General features: G+C 46.9%; 1 protein-coding gene across 1 annotated transcript; it reads left to right on the top strand.

Moving 5' to 3' along the window:
* Window positions 1-11,204: 11,204 nt before the first annotated feature.
* LOC309522605 (relaxin-3-like) lies at window positions 11,205-18,171 on the top strand (the record flags this gene model as incomplete). Its single annotated transcript, XM_082205996.1, has 2 exons — window positions 11,205-11,640; window positions 17,280-18,171. 2 exons carry the CDS (start codon window positions 11,205-11,207, stop codon window positions 17,645-17,647), a joined length of 804 nt encoding a protein of 267 aa, XP_082062122.1. The 3' UTR covers window positions 17,648-18,171.
* Between the last annotated feature and the right edge of the window lie 246 nt (window positions 18,172-18,417).

Raw genomic sequence — 18,417 nt, 5'->3', positions numbered from 1 at the left:
TTCTGGTTGGGTTGTGTGTTTCATCATGTCTTATTTCTAATAGCTGCAGGAGATTCCTTTGCAGCGAGCATGGAAATTTTGTACATGCTCACGTTTTCAGTGCAAGCTGTATTTCCTTGCAGGAGCTCTGAAATGGTAGAGGACTCCTTTGAAGATGGCAAGACACCTGAACGAAGGAGTTGTAGGGTGGGGGGGGATTGTAGAGTTGCAAGAGGCCAAATTACCCATTATGGTTTTCGTCATTTGGAGTTGCATGACTCTTGAGTTTCAACAGTCACCGGAACACCTGTTTACCTTGGCCTTTGGATACCCGAGACGGATATATTTTTAAGACCTGCTCTACTTGTGAAATTTATTTCCAACAGTTTTTAATGTTTTATTTTAAACTGTTTTGCATTCCATCTTGGGACCTTAGGGTGCAGGGTGGGCAATAAATTAAAATAGCAACAATACGCAGGTGGCGCTGTGGGTTAAACCACAGAGCCTAGGACTTGCCAATCAGAAGGTTGGCGGTTCGAATCCCCATGACGGGCTGAGCTCCCGTTGCTCGGTCCCTGCTCCTGCCAACCTAGCAGTTCGAAAGCACGCCAAAGTGCAAGTAGATAAATAGGTACCACTCCAGTGGGAAGGTAAACAGCGTTTCCGTGTGCTGCTCTGGTTCGCCAGAAGCAGCTTAGTTATGCTGGCCACATGCCCCGGAAGCTGTGCGCCAGCTCCCTTGGCCAATAAAGCGAGATGAGCGCCGCAACCCCAGAGTCAGCCATGACTGGACCTAATGGTCAGGGGTCCCTTTACCCTTTACCTTTAAATAATATTTGGGATGGAGACATGAAAATGTCTCCCCAAGTTGCTTTTTGGCTTCGGAGGGAAGTTCTCCCACGGGTGACTGCTCTTTACACTTTTAGAAAGATATGGTGTCATGTGTAGTTCAGCCTTGATTGTCACACGTTCTGTAACTCATGCCAGTTCAACCTGCTGGCATTTTGAGAAATTGGATCAATTTGAATTGCCTATTTGGGCTATTCACAGGAGGCCTCTTGTTGCATGAAACCCAGACGTCTTTCCTCAAGATTGTCCTTCACTACATTACATTTTGGGGAAATGGACTTTTTGGAAGATCTGTCTAGGACAAAATTGCGTGGTCACCATGACATGCTAGATAGTGCCATTGAAGCAGCACAATTGTTCTCCGTTCCATAGCTGCGTCATTTTGGTACCATTTTTAAAGTCTTAGCAGAGCAATTCTAACTCCTAGCGAGGAGCAGCAGGGCAGAGTGGCTGATGGATTGCTGGATCCCAGAACCCCGCTGGCTCATGCCAACCAGAAAAGAAATGGGATGGGGAGAGGATCGTTCTAGGCTGGTGTGACCAAGTAGTCAAATAGGGCCCCAGATATACCGTACTAGCCAGCTCTGGTCTGTCCCCATAACACAATGTTTTAGGTCCCTATATTAGTAGCATTCCATCTGCTGTCCTTTCATACTTGCTAGTGTAGGCCAGTGAATGGGCACATTTGCTATATCCATCACCAACAATCAGTGGTTAAGTGCTGTCTGTGGGCCTCCATCTGTCTCGGGAGACAACGGAAGACCTTGGGGGGGTAAAGTCAAACTGTTGGAGAGTTACAGTGCCTGCTGCCATGACCGTAGAGACCAATATGGGAGAGACATGTTTTGTTGCAGCTGGGGCAGATGAAGGTTCTTCTCTGTGTGCTCCTCCCAGCGGTCATTCCTCCTCTGGTCACTGCTGTGGATACACAACCTGTCTGCAGGAACTGCAACTGTCTGCAAGGGGTTTCCCACATGTCAGGGTTGATGTTGCCAGCCTTCATGTCACGTTTACGGACATCTTTGCAACATGGAGTTGGTCTGCCAACAAGCCTGGCACTGGAGCCAGCTCCCCATTGAGCACATCCTTTGGGATCCTGCTATGTTCTGTAGTCGTGACCAACCCAGCGTAGACATTGCCAAGACAGGAGTAGGAACATGCTGGGAATGGGAGAGCACATCTTTCTTTGATACTCTCCCCCACCAAAATCTTCCTGATGCAATGCATGTGGATGTTGGGATGCAGCCAAGGAATTGGGTGCAACTGGCAGGCCCCCAGCTGGCCCCCGCCCACCAGCCGGTGTCCTGGGCGATCTCCAGTCCTTGGACCAGCATGAAACTGTGACCCGAGTTTCAGAAGCTGAGCATGCAAGCCAGCAAAGTAAAACGCTTTGCAACAGAAGGGCAGGGAGAGGCTGTGTGAGCATATTTACAAGCGGTTTATTTAGCATACATCAGGACACTAGGAAAACATGTCTGATCTCCTTCATGTCCAAAGCAAGGCAGGAAGCAATAGCTATACACAAACGGAAGTTCCCAGCAAACTGTGCTGGAGTGTAAACAGGCATGAAAAATAAGTCATGTCAGACTAACCTGATCTTGTTTTTTGACAGAATTACAAGCCTGGTAGATGAAGGGAACGCAGTGGATGTAGCCTACCTTGATTTCAGCAAGGCATTTGACAAGGTGCCCCATGATATTCTTGTAAAGAAGCTGGTAAAATGCGGTCTTGACTATGCTACCACTCAGTGGATTTGTAACTGGCTGACTGACCGAACCCAAAGGGTGCTCATCAATGGTTCCTCTTCAACCTGGAGAAGAGTGACTAGTGGGGTGCCACAGGGTTCTGTCTTGGGCCTGGTCTTATTCAACATCTTTATCAACGACTTGGATGATGGACTCAAGGGCATCCTGATCAAATTTGCAGATGACACCAAACTGGGAGGGGTGGCTAACACCCCCAGAGGACAGGATCACACTTCAAAACGACCTTGACAGATTAGAGAACTGGGCAAAAACAAACAAGATGAACTTTAACAGGGAGAAATGTAAAGTATTGCACTTGGGCAAAAAAAATGAGAGGCACAAATACAAGATGGGTGACACCTGGCTTGAGAGCAGTACATGTGAAAAGGATCTAGGAGTCTTGGTTGACCACAAACTTGACATGAGCCAACAGTGTGACGCGGCAGCTAAAAAAGCCAATGCAATTCTGGGCTGCATCAATAGGAGTATAGCATCTAGATCAAGGGAAGTAATAGTGCCACTGTATTCTGCTCTGGTCAGACCTCACCTGGAGTACTGTGTCCAGTTCTGGGCACCACAGTTCAAGAAGGACACTGACAAACTGGAACGTGTCCAGAGGAGGGCAACCAAAATGGTCAGAGGCCTGGAAGCGATGCCTTATGAGGAACGGCTAAGGGAGCTGGGCATGTTTAGCCTGGAGAAGAGGAGGTTAAGGGGTGATATGATAGCCATGTTCAAATATATAAAAGGATGTCATATAGAGGAGGGAGAAAGGTTGTTTTCTGCTGCTCCAGAGAAGCGGACACGGAGCAATGGATCCAAACTACAAGAAAGAAGATTCCACCTAAACATAGGAAGAACTTCCTGACAGTAAGAGCTGTTCGACAGTGGAATTTGCTGCCAAGGAGTGTGGTGGAGTCTCCTGCTTTGGAGGTCTTTAAGCAGAGGCTTGACAACCATATGTCAGGAGTGCTCTGATGGTGTTTCCTGCTTGGCAGGGGGTTGGACTCGATGGCCCTTGTGGTCTATTCCAACTCTATGATTCTATGTGACACACAACAGTCATGCCTGTACTTAAGGTGGAATGGAATATTCTAACAGTGGAAGGCATTGAGGCATTGCTCCTGGCGGTTGTAAGTTGCCCACGACTCGCTTCCATAAAGCAGTGTGCTCACTGCAAGCCTAGTAGACCTTCATCTTTGATTTGGGACGGTGGAATAACATTCTCCCACACCCTTTCGGAGAGGTGAGCCATTGCCGTAGCTGCCATGTCAATAGTCGTGCCCAGCCAGGGCCATCTATCCAGCACTGTGGTTCAAAGATCCCTCCGGTGCGCGCCCCCTTTCCCAGAGTTGTCGACCTTTCCCCAAACCTCTGTGGGGATCGCTCTCCTCCTGCGGAGGCTTGGGAAGGAAGCTGCATGCCTGCCAGCCATATGGTTGACGGGGCACAGCTGGCGGGCGTGCAGGGAAAGGGGAGGCCACCGTCAAAGCTGCGCAGCTCCCCCACTCACTGGGGCGCCCCTGAGAGGCCAGCGCCCTGGCACAACGCGCCAGTAAGCCCAATAGGAAAGACGGCTCTGTACCCAGCTCAGCATTGATGGAAAGGTTTCTGGTTATGGTGGATCCAAGGTAGACAAAATTGTCTGGCATGGTTGTTAGTGTCTCTTACTTGGAGTGGGACTGTGTGTGGGAATGGGGAGGGGTACAAATCCCCACTGAACCACAAAGTTTGGGGCAATCGCCATCTCTCAGCCTAACCCCCAGCATAGTGTTGCTGTGAGACGAGGAGAACCTTGTATGCCACACTGAGCACCTTGGGGGAAAGACAGAATATAAATTTGATAATAAATAATCACCTTTATGGATAGGTTCCCTTTGTGGTGGGGGAACCTGCCAAAGCCTCATGTTCCTCACATGAGCATGAAATAATATGAAAAGCAAACAAACAACTTTGATAAACTTTCCTGATGATTGATTATCCTTTGACCCAGGAACGGTAATATAGGCTGCAATCCCAACACACTTACTGGGCAGTAAGCGTCACTGAATTCAACAGGACTTACTTCTGAGTAGATAGACAAAGGGCTGAAGTGATAATCAGTCAACAGATAGGAGATGATGACGGAAGAAATCCACTGCACTGGCCTTGCTTGTAGCCTTGGAAAATGTTCTCATCTCAAAGCTGTTTTGTGTTCTCTGTGCTTTTACGAGAAAGATTAGCTTGGGTCAGTGCTATTATTCTAGAACAAGAGGTGCCGGAACTCACCACAAACACCTCCCTTCTTCTCTTTTAATGGCAATGGTGCCCACCTGAGAGGTGCCAGAACTGAGTTCTGGTGAGTTCAGGTCAGGGCCATCTTAAGCATATCCGGCGCCGTGGTACAAAGCTCCCTCCAGTGCCCCTCCCCGTTTCCCAGAGTTTTTTAGGAAAGACGGCACTGCCAGCGGGGCTGGAGGAGGCGGGCAGCGGCTGGAGGGTGGCTCCTCCGTCAGGGAAGAGGTGGAGGCTGGATGTGGCACCTCCTGGCTCAGCTGGCCACTTTGTGCCACGGTGGCCCGGGCAGACGGAGACTCTGGGTGCGGCGTGGCGCTGCTTCAGAGCGGCATGGCGGAGGCGGGCGAGGGTAGTGAGCTGATGCCAGGAGGCGCCATGTCCAGCCTCCACCTCTTCCCTGGCACTCTCCAGAACCTGGCGCCCGGCGCCACTAGCCTCTATAGGTAAGATGCCCCTGGTTCAGGCTGGAAAAAAGCCCTGGTTAGGTTAATATGACCAGTAGTGCCTATGGAGCATTGGCACACTACTCCATGAGCAGCAGCACTGCCCAATTCTTTCCTGCAGTTGTGATGTGATGCTGCTGCTAAAAAGGCTAATGCATTTCAAGGTTGCATCAACAGAAGTGTAGCGTCCAGATTGCAACACGTTTTGCTATAGTATTGGTCCATCTATGGGCATGAATCAGATGGGCGTCCTGCATAGAATGTACCATTTGCAGCCAGAAACACCATAACCAGACAGTGGAGAGACCTGTCAGGAGTAAGCATGGACCAATGGTACCAAATAGTATGGGAAACAGCCCTACTAGAAAAATTAACTAATAAACTGAAACTGACACGGGGACAAACAGAAGAAGACGCCTTCACCCCGGTATGGCTCCCCTTTATCACATACACAGCCCAACAGGACAGTGACAATAATCCACCAACAGCATACGAATCTATATGGCTAACCTGATCCGAAACACCCACCCACCTCACTCACACACGAAAACAAAGATCACCACGGCCAATCACAAGCAAACAATCACACCCTAGGCCAGGGGTCTGCAACCTTTAAGACAAAAAGAGCCACTTGGACCCGTTTCTGAAGGAAAAAAAACCTGGGAGCCGAAAAACTCGTCATTATAAACAGAACTTTTTTGTCACTTTTTAAAAATTATTTATTTGTTTGACCCCTCAGAATTACTCCTCCTCATAGAAATGAACGTTAAATTAACAAGTTACCTTTGTGTGTGTGTGTGTTCTTCACTCCCCTTCAAAACAGTGACCAGCGTACATGCCCCTTACAATGTAGTGGGCGGGCAGGCGGGCAGGTGACGTGGGGACGGTGCGTGACTAATGCACGCACCGCCCCCATGCGATGTCACAGCCAGTACAGCGCCCGCCACAGTGGGGAGTGTCGGGGCGCACAATGCTCCCCTAGCTAGTATCCGCCCCGGAGCCGCGGCAAGGGTGTAAAAGAGCCACATGCGGCTCTGGAGCCGCGGGTTGCAGACCCCTGGCCTAGGCCAACCCCAACCTCTCTCACCACCAAAGGAACACAAGTGAACAACACAAGCAACGCTGACACCAAATTCTACATACATTAAACGTAATAGAAACACCGCCACCCGACCCCACCCCCATCCATCTTCCCCCCTCTCCACCCCCCTTTCTTTTTTCTTTTTTCTTTTCTTCTCCCCCTAATGCTTCAACAAATGAAACGGATTTGTAAAAATGTTACATGAAAAAAAAATACGAGGCACTACACTTCTGTAAAACAAGAAAATCCTTAATAATATATATATATATATATATATATATATATATATATATATATATATATATATATATATATTAAAAAAGAATGTACCATTTGTCTGTTTGTGCAGCTGCCGCGTTCTTACTGTATGGCTCAAATATTGGTATTTCTGTTAATGTTAATAGAAATATTTCCACGACTTACTCTTTTGCATAGCTGTTTTGCAGTCTGCTTCACCACGATAAATCGCTGGCATGAAAGAAATAAAAAAATTGTCCAGTAGCACCTGAGAGACCAACCAAGTTTGTTCTTGGTATAAGCTTGACTCAATGGGTATGGTAAACCTGCTGACGACTGTTAAACGACTGCAATTAGTCCTACAGGAAAAAGCAAGGGATAGTATGCAGATGGTTAGTCATTGACTCAATCACCCATCTCCTACTACCCTCCTGAGAAAAACCCCACCCCACCTTCCCACTATATATAAGGGTCTGGTGACTTCTTTTTCAGTGTATCTGAAGAAGTGTGCATGCACACAAAAGCTTATACCAAGAACAAACTTAGTTGGTTTCTAAGGTGCTACTGGATACACACACACACACACACACACACACACACACACACACTCTGCATCAGACCAACAAGGCTACCTACCTGAATCTGGTATAAAAGAAGACATTGAAAGATTATTAGGAAACCGGCAGTTGTGATTTGTTATGAAAACTGAGTACATAAGGGTCTGGCTATGCATTGTTCCCCTCGCATTTTTCAAATTAATTGTAGTAAAGTGTGTTGTCTTTTTAATAACATGCTGTGAAATAAATACAACTGGATCACACCTGTAACATTCAAGCACAGGATGTACAGTAATCTCAAACAGTCAGTTCATTCTGCTGTGATTTCATTTATGTTTCCCCCTCTTACTAACGTTTCGTTTGTCCCATTCAATATCGTGGGAAAAGGCAGTTGGCAGTTTACAGTCGCAGGCAAACAAGCAAACAAATCACTCTACAGTGGTACCTCAGGTTACAGACGCTTCAGGTTACAGACACTTCAGGTTACAGACTCCGCTAACCCAGAAATAGTACCTCGGGTTAAGAACTTTGCTTCAGGATGAGAACAGAAATCGCGCGGCGGCAGCGGGAGGCCCCATTAGCTAAAGTGGTACCTCACATTAAAAACAGTTTCAGGTTAAGAACAGACATCCAAAACGAATTAAGTTCTTAACCCGAGGTACCACTGTACTTAAGAGTGCAATAGGGTTGCAATCCAGTCCAGCCCTAATTGGAAACAAGTCCCATTGCATATAGTGGACTTTGTTGAGTGAAAAGCAAGCAATGGATGGGCCAGCTATCAAAAACTAGCCTTTTGCCTGGTACATGCTGAAGGTCAGCTCCCCTCAGTTCATTCTGTACGATCAAATCCGGAGACAGAATGAAAAAATGGACCTGACATCTGTACAAACAAGGCGTCAGTGTCTGCCAGAATATGAAAACAAAGATAACTTTATTTTGCTGGTTTAGAGCTCGGTTACTGTTGTTGGCTGAGACTTGAGCTATAAACATTTTTTTTTGTCCTGAACCCTGCTGAATGAGGCAAGACACTTTCTCAACTTCACTCTCCTATCTACAATATGGAAGTAATACTGATCCTCATCAAACGTCCCCTCTCTCAGCCGTCACCTGGCAGCTGCCACTCCACCAGCTCTGCGGGAAGACCAGCTCCATCAGGTGCCCCCTGCCCAAGCTGTGTCTATGCCATTTAATAATTTGTGCCAGTTTGCCTTTTTTCCTATTCCCTCCCTGTTCCTTTTTCCTTTTGTGCTGTGTATTTTAGGTTGTAAACCTGCAGGCAGGGTCTTGTTTTATGTTTTCTGCTCTGGGAGGCTTTTTTTGGAAGAGCAGGATACAAGGGTGGTGCAATGCGTAGCCCTCAAGACCTTTTCTGGCACCCCTCAGCAACACTTGGTGCATCCTGCCTGGGCGTCAAATTTTGGGCTCGCTCCCCCCACCCCTGTTGTGCAAAAGCAGGTTCCCTGTTGAAGTACACTTGCGGCTCACTTGGGATGGAAAGTTGGGCTGCCAAGGTCTATATAAATAACCAATAAACAGCCAATAATAATGTGAAGCACTTTATAAAATGTTCAGAGGACTTTATAAATGTTAGGTATTTCCACAGTGTGCTGCAGAAGCCCCTGTTGTGGCCTCATTTCATTCCGTCTGAAGGAATGTAAATCTGTCAATTTTTGACTGTGGTAAACCTGTGTGATAACTGGGAATAAGCCAGTGCTTTAAGGCTGATTCTGTCTCTGCAAGAGCATGCCATAGGCATGAAGTCGTGCTTCAGGAAAGGAGATTCCACCCCAAAATCCAACTATTCTGGACAACAGCCATACAAAAAATATGTAAAATAACTAAGCAAGTATTAGAAATCACCCCAGAACTGGCTCTACTAAACATATTCCAAGACAATAATGCCCACTCACATCCCAAAGAACTCATAACCCACCTACTTTCAGCAGCCAGAAACATCATAACCAGACAGTGGAGAGACCTGTCAGGAGTAAGCATGGACCAATGGTACCAAATTGTATGGGAAACAGCCCTACTAGAAAAATTAACCGATAAACTGAAACTGGCACTGGGACAAGTAGAAGATGATACCTTCACCCTGGTATGAATCCCCTTCATCACATACACAGCCCAACAAGACAATGACAATAATCCACCAACAGCATACGAATCAATATGGCTAAGCTGATTCAAAAACACCCACCCCACTTAAAGACGAAAACGAAGTTCAACACAGCCAATCACAAACAAGCAACCACATCCTAGGCCAACCACAATTTCTCTCACCACCAAAGGAACACACGTGAATAGCAAAGAGAACCCACACAAACGACGCTGACACAAAAACCCACACATAGATTAAGCAAAATAGAAATATCGCCTCCCGACCCCACCCCCACCCACCTCTTCTCCCCTTTTTTCTTCCTAATGTAACCTTGATGTCTCAACAAATGAAATTGACCTATAGAAAATGTAACTCGAAAAAAGAGACATTGTGCATACCTTTGTAAACCAAGAAAACTTTAATAAAATATTGTTTAAAAGAAAAGAAAAGAAAGGAGATTCCTACTAAACATCAGGAAGAACTTTCTGACCTTGCCATTCAACTGTGGAACGGACGCCCTCAGAAGGTGGTGCAAAATCGATCACAAGATGTGGAACGCAAACACCATTTGAATTAACCCATGAACATTTTTTGCAGGGGAGCAGCTCCCTCAAATATTTTGGGGGGGGCAAATGGACCTCGGCTCCTAGGAGTCAGCGCCTGATTCTCATTGTAGCTCAAAAAAGAGAGTGATGCTTGACATATACCCTGGGACAGTTCAGCTGGTAGAACATGAGGCCCTTAATCTCTTTTTTTTAAATAACTGATTCTATTAAATCTTCCAAATTATTATTAACTCCAGTCATCTATATCGTTTGGGGGGTTTTTTGTTCCACATTTTCTTGACTTTCCTTCCCTCCTTCCCTGATGTTTTTTTCCCCAATCCCTCTTAAGGGCTGCATTAAAACACACCTACATTTATTTTCTAAGCCCTCCAAATCCATTCTCTACATTCTCAAATCCTGCATGTGATTTTGCATAAGAACGATAATTTGATAGGTAGTCCATCAATGGCTTCTATTCTTCTATGAAACTAGGGCACTCCTAAGGTCAGGGTCGTGGATTTGAGTCCTATTTTGGGCAAAAGATTCCTGCCTGGCAGGGGGTTGGACTAGATGACCCTCGTGGTCCCTTCCCAACTTCCCAAGTCTATGATTCTTGGGGCTCGAGGAGGAGGAGAACTTTGAAGAGTTCCTTGCCAAAGACTGGGCTGGTTTAGATGAAGATGAAGATGCACATGTGCAGGAATACAGTTGGAATGATGACAACGTGGAAGATGATTTCTTCAATCAGCTAAGAGATGAATTAGAAAAAAAACATGGCTACAAGATGGAAACCTTACAGCTTTCAGAGATGCTGTGGACTCAGATGGGACTGTATCATAGGTGCCAAATCCCCAGGGCCCTGGGTGCCTGAGCACCTACAAAATTCCCCATGAAGGGGCCAGGCACCCACAAATTTTGGTGCCAACTCCCCTGGGACCTGGGTGCCTGAGCACCAACAAAATTCCCCATGAAAGGGCAGAGCACCCACAAATTTCGGTGCCATGGCCATGCACGCTCCACGGTCCCCACGGTGGTGGGGGCCAAGTGCGCACTCGTGGGATGAACGGACCTCCGGAACGAATTAAGTTCTTAACCAGAGATACCACTGTATATTGAACAGGAAAATGTTACAGAATGCTAGCTGGAAGCATAAATACTAGATTGTCTGTTATCTAAACCCCCCCCCCCAATTGTTTCGTGTCCGGATGTTCACTTTTTGAAATATGGGAACCCTAAACTAAAAAAGAAAAAAGAAAAGAAAAAGAAGACGTTTCCTTCCTAAAGCCCAGTGGCCATCTGGCAGGGGCTTCTCTCTAGGAAATTAATAAAGGGAGGTGGGCGAGGAAGCAGAGGACGGAAATGAGAAGTGTGGAAAGTCGTGTGCGTGCGGATGAGTCAGAGGCGGAGGGTCTCCTCTCGCTCTATAAAGCGCGCCTGGCGAAGGTTGCGGCTCAGCCCTCCAGCCGCCAGTCCTTCGCGCTCGACGGCGCGTCTCTGCAGGACTCCGAGCCGACTTCTGCAGGACTCCGAGCCGGCGGAAGGGCGGGACAAGGCGGCGGCCAAAGGCAGGCGAGGGCGCGCGTTCGCCATGAGACTCCGCGGGCTGCTGCCCGTCGTGCTGCTACTGCTGACGACCGAGCTGACCTTCCGGAGCTCCCCGGCGGCCGGAGCCTCGGCATCCCCCCAAGACGGCGAGTACGCCGTGAAGCTGTGCGGACGAGAGTTCATCCGCGCCGTCATCTTCACCTGCGGAGGGTCGCGCTGGAGGAGGGTCGCCGAGAGGCCCACGGAGCAGGCATCACTAGGCTCCGCCAGGGCGCGCGCTGGTAAGACGCTCGCGAGGCGCCGTCGGGGGAAACGGGGGTCGCGGGGGGTCGGGGGCGTCTCGTCTTCCATAGTGGGCGGTCATTATTGTTAATAATAAAAATAATAACAATAAATTAGACGAAGCGCTGTGGCTCTTCCCGCTGAAACATGGTGCCAAACGAACATCTCCAATATCCAACCTCGTCTTCGAAAGACCAGGAAAAGTACAGATCCCCGGGGAAGGGGGGGGGAGTTTTCTCTGTTCGCCTCACGCTCAGACTTTCAAGATCCTCGCTTCTAAAGCAGGATTTAGGTCGCGATCCTGCAGAGTAGACCCTTGTCTGGGGATAGGTCCCCCCCCTCCATGGAGCTCGAGAGGACCATTTGGAGACTCGTGCGTAAAGACGCACTGCCAAGTCCGTTCTCCCGAGCTGGATGTGGAACAGCACCCACGAGGGTCAGCTAGTCCGACCCACTGCCCCTGCACTGCAGGAATCTTTTGCTCAGCAGTGCGACTCGAACCCACGACCCTGAGACGAGGAGGCTGCCGCTCGACGCGAGCTATCCATAGGGCCGCTTCTCAACACAAAACGCATCGCCAAAGATCGAAACATCAAGAGCGCCCCGCCACTTTGCTATCCCTACCCTTTAGTATAAAAGCAATGATGGTAATTTTATTATTTCTGTGCCGACCATCTGACTGGGATGCCCCAGGAAAATATCCGTATAAAAACCACAATGAAACCTCAAACATCAAAAACTTCGCTATACAGGGCTGCCTTCTAAAAGTCGTGCAGTTGTTTCTCTGTTTGACATCTGGTGAGAGGGCATAGCTGTCAACTTTTCCCTTTTCTTGCGAGGAATCCTATTCGAAATATGGGAATTTCCCTTAAAAAAAGGAAAACGTTGACAGCTATGTGAGAGGGCATTTCCCAGGGCAGGCTCCACAGCCCCTCTCAGTATACCGTCTTTACCTCGTTGTTTCTGAGTCGCTAAAGCTTTAGCTCCCCAAAACTGTAAATTGCCCCTGTTGTATTTGTTGAAAGTGGATTTCGGGAGCATCATTCTCACCTGAAGCCCCTGCATCATGGCAAAAACTGGAAACACAGAGTGGCAGGCAGCTCAGCTGATCTTGTGAATAAGGCGGTGACATGTTAGTTTTCCCCTAAACTTCAAGGAGGCAGATGCAAAAAAGTGATACCCAGTTTTAGGCTGCCATTGTGCCTTGCTCTAGTTTAACCTCAGATTAGTCTTCGAAACACTAGCAAGCGTGAATACATACAAAAGCAACTTCTCATTTAAAATAAAAGGGGGGGGGAGGCAAAGGAAATATGTATAATCCAGCCAAAGTTAAGTTTTTCAAATGTCTTGCTGATTTCAGTGGTGCTTGTGCATTCTCTTTGTTTGATTTGAAGGAGACTTGTGGAATTTGCATACCACCCCCCCAACTTGTTTGAATTCCAAATACTGTGTGTGTGTGTGTGCGCGCGCGCTTGCACCACACATAATCTGTTGTTTCCTGTGATGATATTGGGTAACAAGTAGAAGACTGCCTGCTGCTCACAGCTTCTCTGATTGACATGTTCAACTGGTTAACTAATTCATAAAGAAATGTCTTAGGCGAGTGCTTGCAGATTATGTTAATACAATATAAAGTGGTAAATGAAAGTATATAGCAGTTCTACTATACAGCCTCAGCATATGCTATAAATCTTGATTTAGACACTTGGTTTAGACCAGAAGCAGTTTGATGAATAAAAGGAACTTAGCATGGGGATTTGCCCCAGTTTGAAGATGAGCACCAAGAAAGGCAATAACAGCTATTTTAATTAGGACTTCCAATATACACGCATAGGCGCCGACTCCATGGGGCTTGAGGGGGCCCGAGCCCCCTCAAAAATTTTATTGGGGGGGCTCCCCCCCAATAATCTCGGGCGCCCCTCCAGCAGAGCGCCGCCGCCGCGCTGGCTCTGCCTGTCGACGCTTGGCGCGTCCGCGGCTTTTATAGGGCGCCCGGCACGCACCAGCTCGATAACGGGCACCGGCGCGGCGGGGGGCGCCGGGCCGGGGGCGGGGGGCGGGGGCGGCCGGCCTGTCTCCTTGGCAACCCCATTGAGCAGCGCCGGCTCCCCCGGGAGGGCCATCCCCCCGCGCCGCCGATCGCCAACACCGCCGACGCTGTGGCTGCCCGAGCCCGAGCCCGAGCCCGAGCCCGAGCCCGAGCCAAAGCCCGAGCCCAAGCCCGTCAGTCAGTCAGTCAGGAAGGAAGGAGAGAGAAATGGGGAGGGAGACGAGGGAGGAAAATTGCGTGCAGGGTGAAGAAAGGAGAAGGGCGAACGAGACAGCTTCCAACCCAAAAAAGGGCTGGAAGACTCGGAGGATGAAGGATCGGGAAAGAAAGCGACGCCTTCCCCGCCCGCGACGTCGCCCACTTGTCATTGGCAGCGCAGTGGGCGCCCAGAGGGGCTGGGCACCGGCGCAGGGCCGCTCCGCAGCCGCGGAGGACAGCTGCACGGCTAGCAAGGTGCGCCGCGTAGAGCGCGGCCCTTGTGTGGCCCGGTGGCCAGGCAAGCTCGGGCGGGGACCCCCATGCGAATCTAAGACGGGAGAAGAGGGCAGAGCAAAGGGGGTCCCTTCCCCAACCTCCGGCTCTGAGACTTCCCTGCGCCCCAGAAAAGCGAAAGGATTTTCTCTTCTTCTTTTTTTATAAATATTTTATTAAGTTTTCAAATACAAAGTTAGAAACATACACTGAAGAAAAAAGTAAAAGAACAAGAAAAAGAAAAAAAGAAAAAGAAGAAAAGAAAACCAACCATTCAACACATTTTTTATATAACTAACTGGACTTCCTCGCATCTCCCTTATCCTGCATTCTTTATAATAAAGATATCAGCAAATTATTACCTTGTTTCGTACCTTATTTTGTACTTTTCAAATACTATACCTCTAAATTTAACATACTTTTCATCAGTTACTTATATCTTAAATTAAACATAGTATTACCTTAGATTTTGACCTTTTCTTACTTAAAATATAATTTCCTGTTTCCCAAATCTAATTGCTGAAGCTATAGTTTCCGAATCGTGTAAATTTTTAACATTCATACAACTTATATTGTTTTTGTAAATAGTCCTTAATTTTTTTCCAGTCCTCTTCCATTGTTTCTTCTCCCAAATCTCGGATTCTGCCAGTCATTTCAGCCAGTTCCATGTAGTCCATCAATTGCGTCTGCCACTCTTCCAGTGTGGGCAAATCTTGTGTCTTCCAATATCTTGCGATAAGTATTCTTGCTGCTGTAGTTGCATACATAAAGAAAGTTCTATCCTTCTTTAACCCTTTCTGGCCAACAATGCCCAAGAGGAAGGCCTCTGGTTTCTTGGGAAAGGTATACTTAAATACATTTTTTAACTCATTATAGATCATTTCCCAGAAGGCCTTCACTTTTGGACAAGTCCACCGGAGGTGAAAGAATGTCCCTTCAGCCTCCTTACATTTCCAACATTTATTATCAGACAGGTGATATATTTTTGCAAGCTTGACTGGGGTCATGTACCACCTATAAATCATTTTCATAATATTTTCCTTCAAGGCATTACATGCCGTGAATTTCATTCCGGTGGTCCATAACCTTTCCCAGTCCTCAAACATGATGTTATACCCAATATCCTGAGCCCATTTTATCATGGCTGATTTGACTGTCTCATCCTGAGTGATTTTCTCTTCAACCTGCCCTCCATCCTCTTGCGGAAAACTCTTTGCCTGCCCTGCCCGTATCTCGTTTTTGCTTTTTAATTCCACACACGCACCCTTCGGACTTCGTGGCAATCGGGCGCGCGGGCGCGTTTCCTAAGAGAGTGAGGACCTCCGCCTCCTCCCCACCTGCTCCCTCGCCAGCCAGCCAGCCAGCCAGCCGCGCGCCCTAGCCGGAGAGCCCCGGCCGTCCCCGTCGCGCAATCGGCTGGATCTCCCTTCCGCAGGCCGTGCTCACAACTCGGCCCAGGGACCCCCCAGTAGCGGATCTCCGGCCCAGCTGAAGAATCCGGCAACAAGCCCCCTCCTCCCCAATCGCTCCGCCGAAATACGCTCCAAAACCCCCCAGATAGGCCGCCGGCCGCCAAGTCTCGTGGCGCCCTGAGCGAGGGTCTCTCCCCAACACCGCCACCTCGAACTGCGTTCTCCCGGCTACCCGAGCGAACCAGCGGCAGGACCCCTGTATGGGCCCCCCCAATATTTTTTATAAGTCGGCGCCCCTGTATACACGTGCCTTTAAATTTCAACTATCCTTTTGAGGAAAAGACTGGAAACTCAAACATCTAAATCAAGGACTTATAAAAAACATTCTACCACATATACTGGCACAGTGAATGAAATTGGGGGGTTAGAGTTCAAAACTCAGCCGCATCCAACAGCTATCTCTTAGATAAATTCCAGGTTTTAAAATGATGTATTGGGAATTTCCAATAGTGATGTTTGGCAAACAGGTGTTCTTTTTTTAAAAAGCAAAATACATTGGATATTCTGCATGATTACCTAGTAAATAGACCTATTGAATTAAATATGGCAATAATAACTCAACCTGTATTATAGAATCAGTGAGCTTTTCGGAAACGTGGTGTGAAAAATCATAAGTGGTCTAAAATGGAGAAGGGTCAGTGCCTATCTCTAAATCACAACCTTACTACATGCTCAGTATTTCAAGCTGAAGACACTACAGTGGTACCACAGGTTACATACACTTCAGGTTACATATGCTTCAGGTTACAGACTCCGCTAACCTAGAAATAGTGCTTCAGGTTAAGAACTTTGCTTCAGGATAAGAACAGAAATTGGGCTCCGGTGGTGCAGCGGCAGCAGGAGGCCCCATTAGCTAAAGTGGTGCTTCAGGTTAAGAACAGTTACAGGTTAAGTACAGACCTCCGGAAGAAATTAAGTACTTAACCCGAGGTACCACTGTATAAGAAAATGATGTGGTTGTTTCTTTTGACTGGGATAATTATACTTTCCTGTTTCCTGTAATATATTTCTATTCTTCAGATACCTACCTCTTTACAGGAATCACATTTTGAGTCCCAGATTCTAGCAGCAAACTTAGAACATTTGCTCAGCAATTTCTTTTTGTACTTGAAATGTTTATGGGTAAAAGAAACCCCAATTATTGAATAATAAATCATTGGTATATTTTGGACTTGTTAAAATAAGATGTATTGTTTAGTCAGGGTTGCCATACACCCAGAATTTCCCATACATAGCCCACAATCAGCCATCGGAAGCAGTGTCCGGGCTGAAATGTCTGGGAAAATCTGGACATACAGCAACCCATGTCGGCATCATCTGGCTTGGGTGTTTTTCCTTCGAAATAGGTCAAAAACTTCATTTTTTTTTGAGATTTTGTAAAAGAAAAAACCTCAACAATTTTGGGTAAAACCAAAAAAGCTCAACAACAATATGGCAGCCCTAGTTTAGTTAGCAAAATTTGCATATCACTACTTATTCTTGCAAGCTGCTCCTGAAATATTTTGGTGAACCAGTGGGGTAAAATGTGTATAGGTAAATGCATGAATAATACTCACAGTATCACTAACAAATTTCTTCCAGAAAACTCAGTAGACATTTTACAAAGGGTCACCTTTTGATAGTTTCCTTTGTTTTACCTTAACAGAGTTTCTTCAAACTAGCACGGACAAAGGATTGGATAATATTAACTTGCAGTCTGTCTTGGATCCTGAACTGGAGCAACTGCAAAGCATCAGTCAACAAGCTGGAAAGCCGTCGCTGAAAGACTTTTTAAATTTATATGATTATTTTAATGAATATGTTCCTACGTCCAGTGAATACAATGAATACATCCGTCAATTGGGAGATGCAGCCCACGAAAGGAGAGGCGAAACTGGGCTTGCCAATTCCATCAGCTCATATAGCTTCCCTTTGGTCAAACACCCTAGAATAAAGCGTGCGACCCCTATGGGGATGGCGGGACTGTGCTGTAACTGGGGATGTACCAAAACTGAGATTAGTAGATTGTGTTAAGAATACCTTTATATTTGCACATCCAATTTTTCAGGAACACCCAAAATTCAGTGTTGTTTGCAGTGCTTTTTAATTGAATACTGCCTGTACGAAAAAGAAGATTGCTGACTTGTAATCTATTTTGTCTCCAAATTATTGATGGTGTCCTGGTTTCCTGTAAAAAAAAACCCAAAACAGACCACATGAATTGCCATTATAATTATGTGTAAATGTATTTGCATTTTGTTATGCGTTCATTTTCCTACTCCAATTCTTCTAAAATTATGCTGATTTCTGTGCCACATTTGCCACTCTGAAGAGAGAAACCCAACCTTTGATTAAAGTGTTATATAGTCTACATTCAATGTGCATGTGTGAAATTGAAAGCTAATGGATATAACTCAGCCAGGGATATATTTTCCTATGTGTTCCCAATGTGCCGGACTTCCATAAACACAAAGCTAAATACATACAATAAAATGTGGTTGTCCTAGATTACCTGGGGCATGAGCTGTATTGGTTACACATTGCACATAAAAGTGAAGAGGCTCTGTAAGGGAACTGCCATCAGCTCAGAGGCGAGAGGTGGAAGGGCAGCTGGATTACAGGGAGCTTCCAAAGTGTTAGGATATTTCCATTCCACCTTAAAAGGGAGAAGGCTTTGAGAGTCACAGAGTCTGCGTATTTCCTGTTCACAGGATGTTTATGTTTTCTGTTGCTTTCGTTTTCTCTCTGTGTCTGGAGACACTGACGCAGGCAGTCATGTCTTTCTTTGTTCTGATCAACGCTGA

This window comes from Podarcis vaucheri, assembly GCF_965113315.1.
Source record: "Podarcis vaucheri genome assembly, chromosome: 17".
NCBI lineage: Eukaryota > Metazoa > Chordata > Lepidosauria > Squamata > Lacertidae > Podarcis > Podarcis vaucheri.
The sequence above is the reverse complement of the archived record's forward strand: the minus strand, read 5'-3'. Positions and strand labels throughout refer to the sequence as shown.